The sequence below is a fragment of the Oryzias melastigma genome, linkage group LG15 (assembly GCF_002922805.2).
Source record: "Oryzias melastigma strain HK-1 linkage group LG15, ASM292280v2, whole genome shotgun sequence".
Lineage (NCBI taxonomy): Eukaryota > Metazoa > Chordata > Actinopteri > Beloniformes > Adrianichthyidae > Oryzias > Oryzias melastigma.
In genome coordinates, this window is record NC_050526.1 from 28,956,800 (window position 1) to 28,976,920 (window position 20,121).

General features: G+C 41.6%; 1 protein-coding gene across 12 annotated transcripts; it reads left to right on the forward strand.

Moving 5' to 3' along the window:
- Positions 1-6: 6 nt before the first annotated feature.
- On the forward strand, positions 7-20,108 carry lrrfip2 (leucine rich repeat (in FLII) interacting protein 2). Of its 12 annotated transcripts, XM_024296873.1 has the most exons (27): positions 7-1,084; positions 2,272-2,395; positions 7,534-7,620; positions 7,901-7,960; positions 9,598-9,657; positions 9,776-9,814; positions 9,927-9,998; positions 11,182-11,229; positions 11,349-11,417; positions 11,593-11,682; positions 12,032-12,088; positions 12,379-12,432; positions 12,531-12,587; positions 13,928-14,002; positions 14,157-14,270; positions 14,575-14,616; positions 14,955-15,086; positions 15,393-15,464; positions 16,433-16,603; positions 16,673-16,765; positions 17,025-17,117; positions 17,534-17,635; positions 18,594-18,726; positions 18,816-18,986; positions 19,067-19,146; positions 19,217-19,321; positions 19,398-20,108. In XM_024296873.1, exons 2-27 carry the CDS (start codon positions 2,306-2,308, stop codon positions 19,506-19,508), a joined length of 2,277 nt encoding a protein of 758 aa, XP_024152641.1. In that variant the 5' UTR covers positions 7-1,084; positions 2,272-2,305; the 3' UTR covers positions 19,509-20,108. The 12 variants fall into 12 exon arrangements, with proteins under 12 accessions (XP_024152641.1, XP_036071316.1, XP_024152642.1 ...); XM_036215423.1 differs by lacking the exon at positions 17,025-17,117; XM_024296874.1 differs by lacking the exon at positions 15,393-15,464.
- The last annotated feature ends 13 nt before the right edge of the window (positions 20,109-20,121 follow it).

The following is a 20,121-nucleotide window of genomic DNA, read 5'->3' on the forward strand; positions in this document are numbered from 1 at the left end:
AGACGCTGGAAGGTCATCCAGGTGATGGAGATCTTGGAGGAGGAGCTGGCTGCACTGATGGTCCAGCAAAGGGCCTTTCTGGAGCGCCGAAATAATCAACTCCCAGAAGTCCATCAGCTTCAGGAAAAAGAGCGACGCTGCCGTCACGCAGCATGGCAGAGCAGAAGAGGCCGTTGTAGGAATAGGAGGTTGCAGTGAAGATTGCTGGTCGTGCACTAACCCAGCAGCAGCTGACTGACCTTGTGCCTTCAGTCATCGCCTCACTGAGGAGGGAGGGTTACTTTGATGACCCCGTGGAGAGAGGTGAACCTGCGTACAGGCAGCTCCAGAAGCTGCATCCATGCTGAGTGTGAAGAACTGCACAAAATACTGATGAAGTTTGTGTCCTTTTCAGATGTTGAAACACATTCAAATACCATCTTCTTTATTATTTAAATTATGTCACAAAATGAGTGGTCTTGGACAAGAAAATGAAAAAGACGTTTCGACAATTGCTTTTTAATTTTATTTAAGAGACAAGTATTGCAGGTACATTTCAAAAATGAAAAAGCATTTCCATCTGACTTATTTTGAATTATGAGGCACAAACGCATCCATATTTAGAGTTATAAACATATGTAATGTATAGTATGATGTTGGGTATTTGTACACCTATATATTTAATTAAAACAAATTAATAAGTAAAACACTGATAAAATTCAATCGAATCAAAAGTAATGTTAAAAAGACAATGTTTTAAAAATCGATTGAAAAATACACAGGACATTTGCTGGTCTGATTCTTTTTCTTGCTCAAAGGACTGTGAGTCGAAATTCCTGATGGTCCGTGAACATAGCATCACACCCTTTTTTTTTTTTTTTTTTTTTCCTCCTAACATCCGGGACTTCCTGAGCGAACGAGCGTGTGCAGTGGAAAGTGGGTAAGGAGGGCAGCGGCGAGCGCTGGGAAGAAAGGCGGACTGATGACAGCTGTCAATGTGGACAAAAAATACCGCTAGCACACGAAGACTAAGCAAATGGCTTTCCTCTGAACTTCCGAGGGACGATAATTGGGCTGTACCGGTCATCTTTAACGCCGCCAAAAGGTATCGTTTGGATTTTGGGGTGGAAAATTGGACGGCAGGCTCTCAGTCCCAGTTGCCTTGTCTGTCTGTCAGGAGAGTGGAGGTTAGCCTGACTAGCTAGTATAGCTCACCATAAACGATTAAACTAGGCTTTACTGTTAAAAGTTATCAGTCAGTGTTGCTGTCATTAATGCGCAAAGGGAACGTCTGAACATTATTTATACTATTAAGCGTTATATTTAGTCCTGGTCAACTTTTTATTCGGAATTCCCTAAAAAAGAAGTGCTAGCTAGCGAGTTAGCTTACCAAGTCGCTGGCTATTCACAGCAACTGTTATGGCAGCTAAATGTTGATTGAAAACACAACCTACGTTTCCTTTGTTTAACCATTTAGTTGATTTATTTATGTTTTTTTTTCATTGGGAAGGGGAATTTGTGTTCTTTTTGTTATTTAAAAACAAAGGTGACAGTTTAAAACGGAGGTAGCTAACTCTATAGAGTTGTTTTGAGGAGCTGTGCGGCTCCTTGGTCTGTGTTGCTTCAATAGACTCATTTTGGTTTACCATTTGGGTCATAAATCCTTCTTATCTTCGGTTTGGATTGCTTCAGTAATGATTAAATTGTAATACTCTTCCCAGGGTTTGCATCATATGTCTGCCTGTAGAGCTCAGGTTTTTTTGACTCATCCAGGTGACCCTGCCCCCTGCCCGCATGAGTCGTCTTGGGTATCATAATGTCTTCATCTGTGTATTTGAGGTGGTCCAAAACACATTTCATCAGGAGTTGGGCTGAAATATGGTTATACCTGTTGATCATTTCAGCCATGACGGTTAATAATAGATCATTTTCTAATGAATATATCACAGCTTTAGTTTGATGTTCAGTGTTTCAGCAGTTCTTTTTGTCCCATCAAAGCTGCTTCATGTCAGCCACAGCTGCTTATCAGACACTGTTAATGGGTTCCATACACCAGTGACTGTCATGTTCCTGTGGGGAATGAAGCTATGGTAGCTAGCACATGGGTTTGCTGATTTATGGGAAAAAGTTGATAAAAATGCTATTAAACATAGTGTTTAAAATCACATTTTTCTATAGTTCCTTTGTCTCTGCTTAATGCATAACCTAATGTTTAGCTATGTTATCCAACCTGTTGAATCACTTTCATTCCCTGTCTGCATTCATCTTGAAGTATTTACATCTCTTTTCCAGCCTTACACAAATTAGTTGAAGCTTGAGGAACATCATGGGGACACAAGGCCCAGGGAGGAAACGTGCTCCTTTGAAAGATCGCTTCTCAGCAGAAGAAGAAGCTCTGAGTAGTATTGCTCGTGAGGTGAGTTATTCTTTCCCATTTAAAGCGTACACGTCAAACCTGCATTAGTTCTGCTGACATTTGTTCTTAGTTGAATCAATACAAATGCAATTTTCTGTAGCTTAAATACTTAAATCATAATGGCTGTGAGAATAAAATGAGAGAGGATGGATTTGTTCATTTCTGAGGCTGCTAGCGGAAGCATTTTTATTTTTTAGCAAATTCAACATTTTATAACAACTTAATGAATTTCTGTGACTCATTTGTGGAGAAAAGAAACCATTACATCTCAATGTCCCAATAGTTTCATGAAAAATCCTGAAACCTTTACAGCTTTAAGCTTTTCTATATGTTTTATTATATTAAAACAAAATGATTCTGTTTCTTCATTTCAGTTTAACACTGATGTAAATTGCAATTCAGCTAAAAGAAGGTTTGGAAACAAGAACATGTTTTTTCATTAGCATCAGATAAGTACATTGTGGAGGCCAGTTGTTGCTGTGACAATACAGTTATACATTTTGGTTTACCTCTAATTTATATTTTTAAAGTCTTTCGCAGAGTTTTATAGAACAAATGAAGCTTTGTACTGCTCAAACTCTTCTTTATTTATGTTTGAAAAATATGGTTGCAAATAAATAATTATCAATTGTCTTATTAATGTAGAGCAGGCTTCTTTTCTTTTTCCTCAATATATGGCAGACTTGAGGCACATCTCTAATGTCAGTGTGTTGCTGCTGAGCAGACACAGAACCATACAGAACCGTGTTTTGGATGTGGAGATGTGGTCAAAGCTGCAGCGTGACACGCTCTTTCACATGTGGGAACTCAGGTTTTACCAGTTAGTTTTTGTTATGACCAAAGCTATCGGAGGCAGCTGGTTTGGACTGCAGAGAGGTTGAAGTGTTTTTGTTTGGGAAGCAGAGAAAAAGGGCTGAGGACAGACGCTGGCTGGCTTGTAAGGACATGCCCTGAGATTATTCCATTTTGCTTCTCTGCAGGCCTTCCATTCCTTTGCGTTTTCCAGAGCAGGATAGCTAAAACAAAAAAAAAAACTGAGATCTTTTCTGAAGGCCTTTTCTTCTTTTGACTGAACTTTCTATAGTAGTTTGGTTTTTGCATTTCAAAACAGCAGTTTAATGCCTAATAAGAATCAAATGTTTTCCTAGGTTCCTTTCAGAAAACATTGGATCTGTTTGAAAGCTGCACAGAGTGCTTCATTCTTTAGCACGGCTCCATTTGCTCTCTTTATAGTCATGCAGGCTGATCATAGAAACATGAGTCATCTGACCCTCACAGGCAGCTCCTAAATCTGAATCTCTTTGTGGAGCAAACCATAGATTAGATTAACAGGGAGTTTTTTTGGGGGGGTCAGTGCAACCTGCATATCCTTCCAGCCTAAATTCATCTTTGTCACACTTAAGCTTTTGTTTCATGGTTTGAAATAAGGAGTAAAAGGTGTTTGGCTCCAACATCTGAGACCAATTGTGAATTTAAGCCTGATCTCTCTGTTTTGGGGGTTTTTGTTTTTAACAGCAGCCATGTCCATACAAACAAACAGTGTTATCCAGATGATCTAGATTTCTTTATTCCCCCCTTTAGGACACAGATGTCTTAACTTCAGTGCACTGAAGGAGTCCCTGCACATCCCTGCTGTTGTTCTTGGTCTGTGTCATTTTGTTGAGGATATTAGCTGTTCATTTTTGCGACGTAGTTAAAATAGTTTGGTGGAGACCTGCTGGCAAACTAAAGACATATGTTGGTAAAGATAAAAACAGTTATTTTTGTCCCATAAAAAGGTTTTTATCTCGTTTTTTTCTAAGTGACATTTGAAAACAGCCGGCTGAGCACGCTCACAAACCTATCTATTATCTTTTTTATGAACAGAAAACATAGTGGTTAGCTATTTACATAAGATAGTGTGACATATCTGTTTTCTTTGTGTTTCTATAAATAACAAAGTAAATGTAGTCCTGTTGATTGTTCAATAATGCAGCTGTAGATCTGATCAAATCATATTCTAAACTACACATACCAACATCTCACAGATGTAAATATTTTTACATATACAATGATAAATTTGAATAGAAAATATGAAAGGCTGTCCTATTTTTGAGTCCAGCACAGACCATTTTCATCCCTTACAAACATTCCTATCGATTCTGGGGTCAAAGGGTCGCCCTATCCCAGCCACTGTATATAAAATGTAGAAGCCCCAAATTGCAGCAATCAGACTAATACAGGCTTTACTGGAAACAGTTTTTGGTGTTCATTAGACCATGGATGTCTTTGGGTTCACACCCTATGTTTCCAAATCAAACAGAGACTCATGAACTCCAAAGGTGGTGAAGGTTTTCATTCATCCAGTTGGTGTTGTCCTTAGATTCAATCATGGCAACTGGACTTAAAATCTTTTTCCCTATAAAACAAAGTTTTTTACAAAACTGTCTTGAGGTTCTGGCCAGTTTTAGTCACAGGATTCTAATGTTCACTGAAGAATCACTGAAGGTCTTGACCTTTTATGTTTCCACCATAACATGGAGGAAAATGGCTTGTTGGACTTTATTGTTTTGTTATCATGAAATTCAACTGAAACTCAAAACTGTTATGTTTAATTTTCTCCACAACCATTGCTGATGGTGTTTGTGAACGCAGCTCTGTGTGTTCAGAAGCTGCTCCAGCTCTCGCATTGTCTTCAAAGGGGCGGGCTTCACTGTAAAATCCAGCATTTTGTCAACGCAACTAATAAAGATATAATAATGATAATAAAGAAACAAAAGAAACGAGATTCATTAATGTATTATTTTTCAGAATTGTTTTGCTTACTTCTTTTTAATTCTGTCCTTTTTAGTCTTTTTAGAGTAAAATCTGGCTGATCAAAAACGTAACTCATTCATTTTTTTCAGCTATTTGCGAAAAATGTTTTTTTTTTTTTTTTGTAATTCAAAGAATTGCAATGAGTTTTGACAAACAGACCCAAATGAAAACCTTTTAACTGAGATTGGTTTGATTGCTGAGCTCTTCTCACCCAAAGGGAGGCGTGTCCAGTCCTGGACTTGTGCTGCTCAGGTTACCTTCTCAGGCCCGTGACGAGGCTGGTAGAGAAGTGAGATCTATAGATAGGTCAGAGACAGAGAGCTCAGCTGTGCTGCTGTGCAGAGCAGGTCATACTGTCAGACAGCTCAACAGGTGCAGAGCATGCAGCCAGCCGGCTCTGTGTGCACTCCCCTCATGCGCACATTAAACTGTTTTTCTTTTGAAAATTGCTGCAGCCTGCATGGTGGCTTCAGGTGACATCACCGAGTCCACTGACCGACCAAGACTGTGCTGCTTTTTCAACTTGTGTAATCAACTGTGCATCAAATGAGAAGATTTTAGGTTGCTGGTTTGTTGCTGCTGTGTGTAACTATGAGCCCAAAAACTACAGGGATTACAGGGTTTAGTTTGGCAACATGTTTGTAAAACTAATGATCGTCTACTAGGGGTGGGTATCATTCCAACATCTATGATCTCAATACCTTGAGTTCCAGACCTGCTGAACTGTATCTTTTTCTATACTCATTTTTAGATATATTCTTGATTTTATAACAGATTATCTCAAACAAATTAGTTTTATTTTTTAAAGTTTAACTCTTCTAACCGACTTATCGGCTTGAAGCAATTCACAAAGAAAGCGTTTAATCAAACAGTTTTAATCAAGTTCAAACTGGTTTAAATTATTTGGTAAACATGAGTCTCTCTGCTGCTTCTGCTGCAGGACATGAATCAGGTTTCATTTTTAGCATCAAATGAAAATGACTATCCATACTTGATCATATCTAAACTTGCTCTAAACATATCCAGCTGAAAACCAAGCCTTTTTGATCGATTATTAATACTTTACTTTGCATCTGTACAGTTCACCTTCACTAGTAGATGATTTCAGGTCATGATGGGAATTGTTTTATTCATAACCTGGTAATCCGACATTTGTTTGTAAAGTTTTTCAGGTTAATAAACTTCTTATATGTTGGACTAAAAAACTCTTATCCCTTTTTTCATTCTTTAACATCAGGACATTCTGCAGAAAACTCTTCAGTCATGTATCGGCACAGACAAATTTTAGCCGGTTTATTTTTTTTTAAGTAAGTCCAGACAGGTTTTCTGAAACAATGTATTTAAGGCACTAACATTGACATTTTGTTAACCAAAGCATGGAAGCTTCAGAACAGTCATTTATATTTGCAAGCGCGTTTTTCCACACCCAAACTCTATTTTGAGTTTCTCACAGTTTCTGTGGAACAGCTGAACATCAGCTGAGAATCAGACCTGCTATGTTCTTTAAATTAAGACAGATTTTAATGTTTTTTTCACCAGTACTTGATGGTTTCTTCATGTTTTCATGGCCTGTAACTCTGTCACTGTAAAAGCTTTCTGTTCTTGTTGGCTGCTGCCTAATCCTGACGCAGGAATGACTTTACCAGCAGGTTTCCTGCTCTGGCAGAACTGATAAGAACTGACTGGAAAACTGATGCTGTTTAGGCCGTACACTCATTTCCCCCCTAGTATCAGTGACTCTCTTTGGATTAGACTAGTGTGTTCTTCATCAGCCATTCATGTTCTGAAGTTCATTCAGTCGCATGTTTGAGCCTGTCTGTCTGGATTGTGTGGGGGGTAAATTATCTCAGGTATTCTGTCAACTACAGCAGCTCATATCCTGACCCAGTTGGAGTGATTTTTTTAAAAAAAGCTCCAGGTTTTTCCTCTTGACTGGATTCAGACGTTTAGCCACAAAGACTGTGGTTGTGTGAGGATCGGCTAAGTGGCTCTTTGTTTACATGCTGAGCAGAAACACGTTGTGTTTATATCCTGTTGGCATCTCCCTTATGGGGGCTTTAAATCAGCCCTCCTTCCACTGATGGTTCACACATGTTGTTTGAAAAGAGACAATCAAAACCAAATGATCCTGGTTTACAGCGGGAACTGGTCATAAAGAACCATGGTACAATGACCGTGGTCATGACTGTCCACGCTTTAATGTTAGATCTATACCACTAAATATGGGTTTTAAATCAGATCTGTTTGCTGGTATTCTCTCTTTTCATCTTTATCTTTAGTCTCAGGGTGTGACATCTAATTCCATTCATACCTGAAAGGTGTGTTCATGTTGTAATTCACAGGCGGAGGCGAGGCTGGCGGCGAAGAGGGCAGCGCGAGCAGAGGCCAGAGATATTCGAATGAGGGAACTGGAGCGACAGCAGAAAGAGGTATCAAACACCTGTTGTACTGATGACAAACGAGTCATGAAACAACCCAACCAAAAATAAAAATGATCATTTTATAGTCTATTGTGTCTCCTCCCATTCAGAGTTGATTCACTGAAAGTGTTGATGTATTTTCTTGCACATTAAAACATCCCGTAGAATGAAATGAGAGTGCTGCATGTCCACAGATGAAACTAAGTTCTGTTTTTAAAATAAATCCTGTCATTGAGGCGTTTAACGTGAAGTGATTATATGCTTTTCCTGGCTCTTCCTCTCTGTTTAGCTTTCCTACCACTCATCCAGCAGTAGCAATAGAAAATGGGGTCAGATTCATCAGTGGATGGTAGGAGAGCAAAGAAACGGTGTCACTTTCTTCTTTCACTAACAGCCTGTTGTGTAGATTTCGCCTCAGTGAACCCTGTCCATTAAGCTGCACTTGACTCACAGGCTACTTTGTACCTCACTGTGAAAGTATGCTGCCTCAGTGTATTTGCTTTGGAGACGCAGTATTCCAGCTCTGTGTGTTTCTATAGAGCGGGTCACCGGCTCCTAGTGTGGTTTTGGTGATTTTGCAGGCACGACGGTGTGTTGAGCTGTTAACTCACTCTGAAAATAATCTGTGTGCTGCTGTACTGATGCAAAAAGCTAACACTTTCGAAGAGTTCCATTCTAACATGCCTGTAGATACATTTTGAACTCTAGAAGATTTCCAGGAAACACAAAAGTTTTACGACATGTAGGAACATTTTCTACAAATAAAGATTTTAAGATGAAAGCTTTCAGAAATCGAAAAAAAAAAATAATTCATTGTCAGTGGATAGTTAAGACACTAAAATAAAGTTATAAAGTGTGTGATCCACCATAGTCTGTTCCTATAGATTCTTCACTGATCCTATCCAGCCTGGTCAACATCTCAACATCTTCATCTCTGCTACCTCCAGTTCTGCCTCCTACCTCAGGACTTATAGTACTCCACATTCTTCTTCTCTGCTCCCAGTAACCTCACCGTTTCTCTTGAATTCCACTCATTCACACTCAGATACTCTGATCTTCATTCCTATCCTTTCCAGAGCAAACCTCCACCTGCTCCTACTACAGATCACAATGTCACCTGCAGACATGGTGGTCAACAGAGATTTCTGTCTAACTTCATCTGTTTTTTTTATTTGATTTACTAACATTAATATAGTTAAAAATTTCAGTTATTTTTTATGAGTTTTTTATTTAATACAAAAATAGTGTTTGTCTTGATAAAAAGCAATAAGAAACTTATTTTAAAGATCACATGGCTTCATATATTTAATGTTTTTAAATTATTAAATCTTAATAGTACATTTTAATTTAAACTATTTTTAAATCCAGCTTTGACTCTGTGGTTCTTTGCATAAATGCAACAAAGCTGGTATGTGGGATTTATCAGTTTATCATAACAATCTGATAGGATTGTTTAAGTACATTTGAAAAATCTCAGTAAAACTGGAGTCATGGGATTTCGTTTCAGTCATTACATTAATAGCATGTCTTTTAGTACCTCCAGTCATCTTTTTGTCTACAGATTTAGAACTGGCAGACTTTAGCCTTCACTTCTTTACTTCTATGAAGATAAAATTTTGATTTTCTAACATCCATTTGGCCCTTAGTGTTTTCTTGCAGAAAGAAACTAAATGAGAAAAAAAAACGTGTGAATCAGACGTTTTTGTTATCTGATAACTGACATTATCTGATAAAGATGATCAGATTTATGCTGTTTATACAATCACTTAAGTAATCAGATAATAATCAGATTTTGTGGAAAAATTCCTTTCATGGAAACTAACAGTTTGCAGTCCTGAAGTGGTTTGATTTGCTGCTTGAGCCTGCAGGAGACGCCTGTTCATGCAGAAGCTGTTTGGCGTGGATTTTCTGAGTTTTTCTTGGACCTCTCTGTTCTCTGCTGCTCCTCACTGTGATCCTCCTGCTGACTCTCTGTCCTGATTCCAGGCCGAAACAGAAAAAGCAAGAACTTCTAGTAGTAATAGATCCAGCAGCCGTCATCACCGGGTCTGTATCTGCAGCACACATTTCATCTGTTTCCCTTTTGGTTTTCCTCTTCCTGAACTTCATGTCTTCTCCTCTATGTCTGTCTCTCTGCTGTTCCGTCATGATTCCATATAAACAGGAGCTGGACGATGACGTCAGTTCAGTTCGCAGCTACAGGGTGTGTACAGGTTTTTTGGGACCCACGTGTTCTCTAAATAATCCAGGTGATACAAGCTGACGGCGTTCTGTTCTAACCAGAACTTCAAATGGTTTTCTTTTTCACACTGAAGTCTACATCATCAGCGATGCGGGACTTGGGGTCTAACAAGAGTCGGTCCAGTTCTCGTAGAAAGGACATGTTGGTGCGTTGTGTGCATGTTGTGTGACGGCACTGCAGTGCAGCTTCGTCTGTGCTAATCTGTAGGATTTAAAGATCTGAAGCTAACATTTATTTAACATTGGTAACATTTGCATTTTGCATTTTTTAGAAGATAAAAATTTTTAATTAATTTAAAACAACCCGCTACTGAACATATTTTATATATTTAACTGACGAGCTCAAACCGAAGCACCAAGTCCTCTGCTTTGTTGGAAACCTCCAGCTTTCATGAATGCCAAACAACTCATCGAAAAGCAGAGAATTTTTGTGGTTTTATTTTCTTGAGTTTTTCCTTTTTGCGCAATTTTAAACACCTGAGTCCAACCCCTCAGTTTAGTTCTGCTTTTGTTTTGGCTCTTTGCCTTGAAGGCTGGGTATGTCATTACTTTTTCCTCCCATCTGCACTTTCACTGCTAATGTTTGTGCACCAGTCCAAAATCACTGCACGTCAGAATAAACGGCTGACAAATGCTGCGTATTAATCTCACTTTTCAAAAAATCTGACGGTAATATTTGAGCGAAACCCTAAACTGAATGGCAGCGTTTGTACTTCCTTCAATATTTGAAAAGGTTTCATACAGATAAACCGTTATCACCTCAGCCAGCATGTGTGAATGATTCACTTCAGCAATAGTTCAGGCCATTAAACCCACTTTTACCTGCAGATGAAAACCAAATAGAAACTGAAATAAATCTGACTTTGGCAGTTTGACTCTTGCTTGCAGATGAAGTTAAAGTTAGTCAACAGCAGTGCTCATTTCTATTTGGGGATTCTTCACTTTCTGGTTCTACAAGATATTTTGATTTCTGTGAAATTTGTGTTTGCTGTACTGAAAAGTGAACACATTTCACAGAAAACAAGGACTGGAATCTTTTTTCCTTGAATCCATGCGGCTGTATTAGTTATTACTGCATGTTTTTTTCAAGTCTTTGATTAACCTTGAAGCATTGATTTTTATTAATTATTGAAAATGCATGCATTCTCACAAAGCAAAGTGAATTTGCAGAGCAGAAGTTGTGGCTGTGTGTCCATTGAGTGTTTACCGTGGCTTTATTCTATATGAATTGCGTGCATCCATATACCTGAAATCTTTTTTTTTTTGGGGGGGGGGGTATTTTTCCTCTTTTTCTGGTCATATTTTTTCTGACTGCTCATCTTTCTTCAGTCTCATGGCCACTCCACTAGTTCCCTCCTCAAGAGTGTCCGCTCCACTGTATGTAACCGATGATCATGTCTTTCTCTACTTCTCTTTGTTTGCTCCTCTCTCATTGTTTCTTTCTTTTTTTTTAATCTGAAATTTTTTTCTTAAACACATTTTGTGGGGCTCGGCAGAGTTCTGTATACAATGACCTGCATGGCCATAAAAAGGCTTCCTCCAGCTCCTCAAGAAAAGACTTGCTGGTCAGTGACTCTTTGGTGTTTTCTTTGTGTTGGCTGTGACTGAAGCATGGAGGCGTTCAAACTGACAGTGGTTTGCTGTGATACTTTACGATTTAACTGGGATAAAACTCTGTTCTGTGGCACGTTTAGCATCCGGGTGCGTGTTTGAAGTTTTACCGTCTCAATGCTTTTCTAGACTGGACTGTACCACGATCAAAGGAACTACACCAGCCTTACCAAGACCAAAGCTCCTCCCCTTCCTTCCACTTCCTCCTATCAGCCTCGGGTTGGTCTTTGTGTCAGATTCTGCCTGCATGCTGTGGAGTTGATGTCGTCAGATAACTGTTGTAAAACTGCAATAAAAGCAGAAGTAAACATGCATGGTTTTATTTTAGAAATGAAAATCTTAATTCTGAGATGCATATGTTTTACTGTGAGCTGGATCATTTTGAATCATGGATTTATTTTGTGAAGGATTCCTAAGCAGTAAGCAGGGATGGTCCTCCTTCCTCCCAATATGTTCATGTTTTCCATGTCAGCAGAACATTCCCGGTTTTCTTTGCCTCCTCACATTCTGACTACAGCATCCTTCCATCCTCTAAGTGATATTTCCGTGCTGCCTTCCTCTCCAACAGGCCACCTCCGCCTCCTCCTCCACCTCTGGCACAGGGCTGTCTCGTAGCTACAGCATGGTCAGTTTCTGTCTCGGTAACCAGAGTCGCTCTGCTTACATGTAAAGACCACTAGAGGCAGACGTTGTCCTTCTCGCGTGGTTGTTTTATATTTAGCCCTCAACAGTCTAAGCTTGCTGAGGGCAGAGATGTGATAATCTGGGGTTTTTGTTGTAATCTGAAGATAACAGCCTCCTACCAATGAGATCAGATAAAAGTGAAAGTCCCTTTACTTGAGCCAACACACCAGAGATTTCTGCTCACAGTTTCATTTCGCTGAGTCTTTGATCATTTCCCGCTTTTGCCTTCAGGCATCCATTTATGACGACACAGGTCTTTATGGCTCAAGTTACAGTTCAAGAGCTGTAAGTCACCTGAACGCCTGCCAACGGCATTTTCACATCATCACCCCACCACGGCTAACTGCTGTGCTCGTGACCTCACTTCCTGCTTCAATCCACAGCCCTCTGAATACAGCTGGTACTCCTCTGGAGCCAGCTCCACCCGCAGCAGCCCTGTGGTGAGCACCTGAGCTCGTCCTGCATGACCTCACAGCCTCCGCTAACAATGCTTTAAACCAGCTCTAGGAACATTGATGGTCAAGCATACTTGCAGCCTCAGCTTGTAACAGAAATCTGCAACTCTGTGACTTGAAGAATCTGGCTTTTGTTCTTGAAAGTCCCCCTCCAATGAAAATCGTGTTTTTTGAGCTTTCAACAGGTATGTGTGGCATTTTTCTTATGAAACAGAAGAAATGTCATAAGAAATCATTTCGTTTTAGCATTTCCGAGTATTTCTCCTTTTAAATGGCTGTTAAACTGCCGCAGACAGCCTCTGTTTGAATTAATGAGCTTTCTTTACGTCACAAAACAGCTCTGCTGCACATGCACTAAACCCCTCATCTGGCCCGGCTAGCGTGCCGAGCTCAGGTGCCGAAGAAGAGAAGATGGTGCTAGAGTTTCATACAATACTTACTGTAGCAGGGCTACGAACTCTGCTCTCAGAAACTAATGGATTGAATGTATTGGTCACAGCAAAACATTGGAGAATTAGCTAAAAGAGTCTTTGGTTGAACGGGAAGGAGAAAGAATCAGGCTTGGTCCACAAAGCTCTTCACTTCCTCGTCCGAGCTGGCATCCGGCACAAAACGATACGGCTGGACATTACCAATATTGCTTAAAGTTTTAATGTAGCAGCTGTGAAGATTTACGCTAGTGAGGCACAGAGCTGTAATAATCAGACAAGGGAGGGATCAGGGGTGGGGCTGCTCAACTCGACTCCAAAAGCCACGTCCCCTCAGAGGATATTTTGGAAACAGAGGCTTCTGATCAAAATGAAAAATGGCTTTTTAAGACTTTTAGGTTGGGAAATTTTGGTTAAAAACTGCATAATCTTAATATTTCTTTAAAAAAAAAATAGTGTGGGAGGCTTTAAAAATCTGGGCATTTTTCAGGGCATAACAAATATATTTTATTGTTCTTTAAAGAACACTAACCCGATTCAGACAGATCTGTCCTGTCAGTTATCATTAAAACCTTCTCATGGTTTCCCACAACAGTCTCCTAAGGTACCTTAGGTGGATCTTATCGACTGTTTTCCGCTTTAACATGAATAATTGTCCATTTATGGAAAAATCTAATCATTTTTGTTTGTTGTCCTGACCCAAATCATTGCACGCTCCTCAAACCAGCTGCAGTGTGACTGTAACAGCATGAAATGACAGCACTCAGGTGAACAGTTGTTCAGAGGCTTGGACATGGATCAGTTGCTGTTTTAGTACGAGCTGTGTGAGACTTCGCATGTCCCTTTGTGCATGAATGAAGTTCCTCATGGGCCCTTGATCTGTGTGCATATTCTCAGCACTCTTCATCAGAAGATGACACTGTCAGCAGTGTGTCCCAGGAGCGCTTCAACAGAGGCCGGAGGGACAGTACGGTGAGCTGCAGTGACTGGGCTCTGTATGTGGTTATGTCATAGAGAGTCGGAGGTTTCTGATTGTAAATGTCTTCATCTTCCTCCTGTCCTGATCCTTCTGGCTCTTTCATTCCTCTTCTGCTTTTTGTTTTCTTCCCGTTTCCATCCCAATCAGTCGTCTGACTTCTCGGACATTAGCGAATCCGCCGCGGATTATTTCAGCCGCTCCAACCGAAGGGGCAGCATCGTGTCTGACCTTGATGATTTGAGCATTCCAGATTTGGACGCTGTAAGTGCAGGAAAAGAGTGGAAATGCAGTGTAGCAAACATAACAGCTTGAAATGAAGCATGTGTGGGAAGAACTTTAGTTTGAGGTGATCCTTATAGGATGATCGAGGATTAGCTGCAGCAAAGATTCCTGCTTGAAGAGACGGATATAACCTTGTTTGGACATACTACTACTTGTGGACATGCAGCATTTTCTGTGACTCTAGAACATTTGAGCGGATCTCTAGAGCCATGTTTCCGCTCCCTGCATGGCTTCAGTCAATCTTCTCTGAACTCTTCTTAACTTGTCTTCGTTTTTTTTGCAGCTGGATGAAAAATGCGACAAACAGTACTCCGACTACAGTCGGGTAAGTGAAACATCAGTGTGTAATTATAATGTAATACTGTTATATAATGACGCATTCAGCTCTGTAGCCACACAAACATCACCACAGTAAAAACAGTGCTGACAGTGGCACTTGTCTCCATGGCAGCAGAGTTAAACACCTTCATTGACATGTAAACAAATAGGCGTCACCTGTGATGCCTGCAGAAATGATGGGCTGGTTTGGTGAGTTTCTAAAGTATTCAGGGAAGTAAGAGCGCCTCCTCCTGGAACACGGAGGAGCCGTGGAGGACCAGACGCTGGAGTCGGGTGGCCTGATGGAGTTGGGTTTCATTTGTGCTTTTGTTTTGGCGTCCTCAGCCTTCGTCTCGCTGCACCACCCCAGGCCTGTCTCCAGCCACCCTGGCCTCGCTGGGCGGGACCTCGTCTAGAAGAGGGAGCGCCGACGCCGGCAGCACGTACGACCCCGACACCAGTCTGAGCGAGCTGAGGGTGAGACCTTCTGAGCGCAGAAAACGCTTCTTTAAATGCAGTTTGTTTTTAGACGTCTCATCAAATGCAGATCACCCCCATGAGTTTTATGTATTTGTCGGCACATCTTCTGGATAACCCTCTGAAGCTCCGCCTCTGTGCCCCCTGCTGCTCTGCCAGCTTGTTATCTCTGAATGTGTCCTTTGAACCTGTCTCTCATATCTGCTGATGTCATGTCAGCTGCACTCTTTAAGATGGCCGCACAACCCCCCCCCCCTCTCTGATGCCCCAGTTTACCCCAACCATTCCCCTCCATCTGCTCTACAGGATATCTATGAACTAAAGGACCAGATTCAGGATGTAGAGGGGCGGTACATGCAAGGGCTTAAAGAGCTGAAGGTAGTGGGGCTTGAGCTCTCAGCATGCTTTCCCCTCCTCTCTTGGGAGCAGTTTGCCACCTCCAAACACACTTCTGTTCCTGTAGCTTCTAACCGCACAGCTCTGTGTTACCTGAACTTTGTGATGACTCTTCTCTGCATGATCTTCTGCTACTTCCTGTTTTAATCTGAAAAACGAGCTTTTCAAAATAATGAGCGACAAGCTGCAGCTGCTGAAGGACGAGGCTTCACGTTAGAGTGAGACTACATGCAGATTTTATTATTAGTTTTTCTAAAGCAAAACTTTGTATTTGAAGATAAATTAAACCAAGAACTGCTGCAGAACCGCTGAGAGAAGAACAGCAGGCGTTTCCATGGTAGCAGAACGCAAATGAAATGAAAGAGGCTTGTGTTCTTTCCTTGAGTACAACCAGTGTTAGTCATCAGACTATCTAAACATGAAAATATCCCAAAACTGCTTTGTTGTGAATTCTGAATGAAAACATGTGAGATGCTTCTGCTGGTCCACAGCATCAGAAAAATTCACCTCATCGTCTCTGTTTCCATCTCTCAGCTCTCTCATCTGCTGTCGCTGTAGAAATATGACTCACCTGCAGATTATCTCAGCTTTTTAAAGACCCACCATGACACTTTGATTAAAGCAGTTTACTAACAAACCAGCTGCTTTCTTCTGGTTTGGAGCAGCTCCTGCTCCTCAGCAGTCTGTTTTTAGTTTGTGGTTGTTCTTTGTTTTAGTCCTGCAGCATCTTCTAGCTGAGATCAGAATCTACACTGTTCCTTATGTCAAACATGTTAGAAACAGAAAAGCTTTTTGAATCTCTATCTTCCAGAAAGCAAAAATTGTTTTCATTTTCTAATTCATTTTGTGTTTGTACTGTGTGAAATGCACCAGAAACTTACTGCATGTATGCTCATGGAACCCTCTGATGGATGTGTTTGCTGCAACAACATCTTCTCCAACCCCACCAGGACTCACTCACAGAAGTGGAGGAGAAGTATAAGAAAGCCATGGTCTCCAACGCACAGTTGGACAACGACAAAGGCAACCTCATTTATCAAGTGGACACACTCAAGGACGTCATCGAAGAGATGGAGGAGTCCATGTCAGAGATGAAGAGGGAGCTGGAGGAGAAGACGAAGGTGAGTAGACGCAGGAAGGCGCCATCTCTCTGGGAAATGGACTTTTTACATCTTCTGTTTGGGTTTCAGGAACTGGAAAGACAGAAACACACATGCTCGGTTCTGCAGCATAAACAAGAAGAACTGAAGGAGGGAATCCGCCAGAGGGACGAGCTCATAGAGGTACGTTTGCTCCTGCAGCCGCACCAGGGGGTGGTGCAGTCACCTCCTTTGAAGGTGAAAATGCCTCCACAGGAATTTGATAATCATCCTCTGATGCCCCCCCCCCACCCACGTCTGTCTCTGTTTGCCTGCCCTGTCAAACCCTTGAGCTCATTCCTGTCTCTGTATTACTGCTGATTCCTCGTTCTCATCTCCTTTCTGCTCCGCTCATGTTCCCCATGTGCTTCTTCTGTCATCATCTCGTTGACCTCTGCTCCAGGAGAGCCAGCGAATGCAGACTAAGTTAGACGCTCTGACCAGGGAGGTGTTTGATCTCCAGGAAACTATAAACTGGAAGGACAAAAAGATCGCGGTAGGAGGTCCCACGTGTGAGCTGAGGGGGGGGGGGACGCGTGTGTGCTTCAGCCATGTCTGCGTGGTGGAGACCCTGGAGCATTAGCACACACATGGACCCTGCAGGCTTCTGCATGTCTATAAGAGTGTGTACTCTGCAGTGAGTGACACTGAAGCCTCACGGATGTTTTTAGATTACAAACATGTTGAGCATGTTCCACCAGCTAGATGCTCGGTCAATCACATTCCCCCCACTAACTTGAACATTCTGAAACTAAGACGCAAACTCTGTTCCTCTCCACTCATCTTCACGTTTTAGCACGTCGTCCTGCATGTTTGTGCATGCAGCATGGAGTACTTTCACACGTGGTGCTGCATGTCTCTCCAAAGTCCATGCGTTGTTCCTTTCTCCTCTCTTCTTTTCTGTGTGGCCAGGCCCTAGAGAGACAGAAAGAGTACTTTGATTGCATTAGGAATGAGAGGGACGAGCTCAGAGATGAGCTCGCTGACATCAAGGGGAAGTCCAAGGCAGGAGAGGTAGGTCCACAGAGTCCCACCGAGACCAGAACCGAGAAGAAAACACGTTACTTCTGACCCTCCATTTGTCTTTTCCTCCAGTTTCTCTAACAGCAGAGAGTTTAGGGATTAAAACTGCATTCATGAGCAAATTTAAAGCCAGAAAAGTTTTCTAAAAGTTGTGTCTCCACATGTTGTCCAAAGTCTAAAGTGTAGCTGATGAACTTTGACTCTAAACATCATAAGAAGCTTCAGCTGCCTTAATCTCTACTCCACGTTTTCCCCAAATCCCAAAGCCTGAATGTGAATGACTGCTACAGGATTTCTGCAGGAGCGGAGAACATAGTTTCCTCTCCACAAAAATCCTCATCAGCACTTTACCCAGGAGGGAAACATAAATATAAACTGTGGATCCTTAGACATGTGTATCCAAATAGAAGTGTCTGAAAATGTGGAGTCAGTTTAAACCAAAACACGTTATTTATACGTTCTTTTATCGTTTCTGGAGCAGCTGTTCTTGCACTGTTGACTATAAAAATGTCTTTAAAGTTTGTTAAATGCCTGAAAAAAGTTTGCTGGTTTCTGCAGTAACTGATATATTATGGGATGTGTAAGTACACAATCTTCATATTGAGTAGCATTTGCTTAAGACTGGGAGCAGATGGGCAGAAGTTCCCTGGAGCCTAATGTTTCTTAACACCAACAAACAAATAGTGTTTGAGTCCAAACAACTTCGTAAATGTAGGACGACTAGATAAAAAGCATTCTGGGAAGAGATTTTAATGAGGAACTGAACATGTTAGGTTACAGAAGCTTAAGTTTTGGGATCTCCGGTCCAGGATCAGGCGGCTCTGCCTAGTTCTGATGTGCATTTTTTTTAAATGAAACATTGTTTTTCTCCAAACCTTTAATACTTTTGAGAATGAAGATTCCTCTACATGGGTCGTGGTGGTACTCAGGCTTTGCTCTTTCCTCACAGAAACACGGGCTGGTGGTGGTTCCAGGCAGCATACCGAACGGAGAAGTGGAGGAGGAGCCTCTGTCGTCAGGGATCACGCTGGTCTCCCAAGAGGCCGCTCAGGTTCTGGAGTCTGCAGGAGATGGTCCGCTGGGTCAGTCAGCCCATTTGTGTTCCACAGGCAAACTTCACCTTCTACCGGTTGTTTCTTCCCCTGTCTAAATTGAATGTTTCTGTTTGTAGATGTGAGGCTACTGAAGCTGGCCGAGGAAAAAGAAGAGCTGCTGTTTCAGATCAGGAAGCTGAAGCATCAGCTGGAAGAGGAGCGGCAGAAACACGCCAAGGTGGACGGCGTTTTCACAGACGGGGAGAAGATGGAGAACGGTACAGACTTGAGCTTCATCGAGATGCAGAGTAAGTTAAATTAATAAAGTAAATCTCAAATGAATGACCCAGCAGATGTTCTACTACATGAAGGTTGTTTGTCTTTGCAGGAGACGCCAACAGACAGATTAGCGAATACAAGTTCAAGCTTTCTAAGGCAGAACAAGAAATAACCACCATGGAACTAAATGTAAGTTACATGTGTTTGGCAGTAGTTTCTTTAAGTCCAGCGTGCCGTGAACTCCGCCTTCGTTTTCTAGATCACCAGACTTGAAGCGCAGATGGCTCGGTACAAAGTCGCAGCTGATAACTCAGAGAAGGTAGAAGATGAACTTAAAGCAGAGAAAAGGAAACTTCAGAGAGAGGTAAAGACTCGGATACGGTTGTGTTTCATTGCCTTCATCGTGATGACGGTGTGACGCCTCTGCTGTCCCTCTGCAGCTGCGCACAGCTCTGGATAAGTTGGAGGAGATGGAGATGACCAACAGCCACCTAGTGAAGCGCCTGGAGAAGATGAAGGCCAACAGAAACGCCCTCCTGGCTCAGCAGTGAGGCCTCACCACAGAAGCCCTTTGACGCGCACTTCTGACCTCCGGCAGCCATCCTCCACATGGATGTTCACAGATCTGTAGCTAACCAAACCAAGAACACCTGTACCTGTAGCCCAGGCCAGAACTGAACTTTACGTTTTAACCGTCATCACTTTGGGAGGAGCAACTAAATCCAAGTTTCTGGGAGACACATCTGAGGAAATCTGTCGTCACTACTTCATTTTCAGACTTTGTCCTACGTCGTGTGATCCAGGAGATGTTTCTCTCTGACGGGTGCTTGGCTTTTTTTTTTTTTTTTTTTTTGATTGTTTGCATGAATGGGTAAAATGATGCTTTTAACCCTCTGGCTGCTCCGGGCCTGCACCGTCCCAGCTTCCCTCACACAGTGAAGTGCCTTTTCACACTAGGAGACTGGGGTCTGCACTGCTCAATGAAACTGTTGTTTTAACAAGGTACAGTATGATGGATTTGAAAAAATAAAAATGAAAAAAGAAGGTGCAGTTATTTGAAAATATATAGAAGCAACTGTTTGATGCAGTTTCAGTGATTCTTATTTCCAAATATTTAAGATTTCTTGAAAATAAATGTGGAATTTGCAGAATTTTCTCTTCGCT

Bases quoted from the DNA above. Each gene is read 5' to 3' on its own strand.
- lrrfip2 (XM_024296873.1), top strand. From the start codon at position 2,306: ATGGGGACACAAGGCCCAGGGAGGAAACGTGCTCCTTTGAAAGATCGC. The intron at 9,815-9,926 runs GTGTGTACAGGT...TTCACACTGAAG, and splicing joins GTTCAGTTCGCAGCTACAGG to TCTACATCATCAGCGATGCG. The intron at 11,418-11,592 runs GTCAGTGACTCT...ATGCTTTTCTAG, and splicing joins CCTCAAGAAAAGACTTGCTG to ACTGGACTGTACCACGATCA.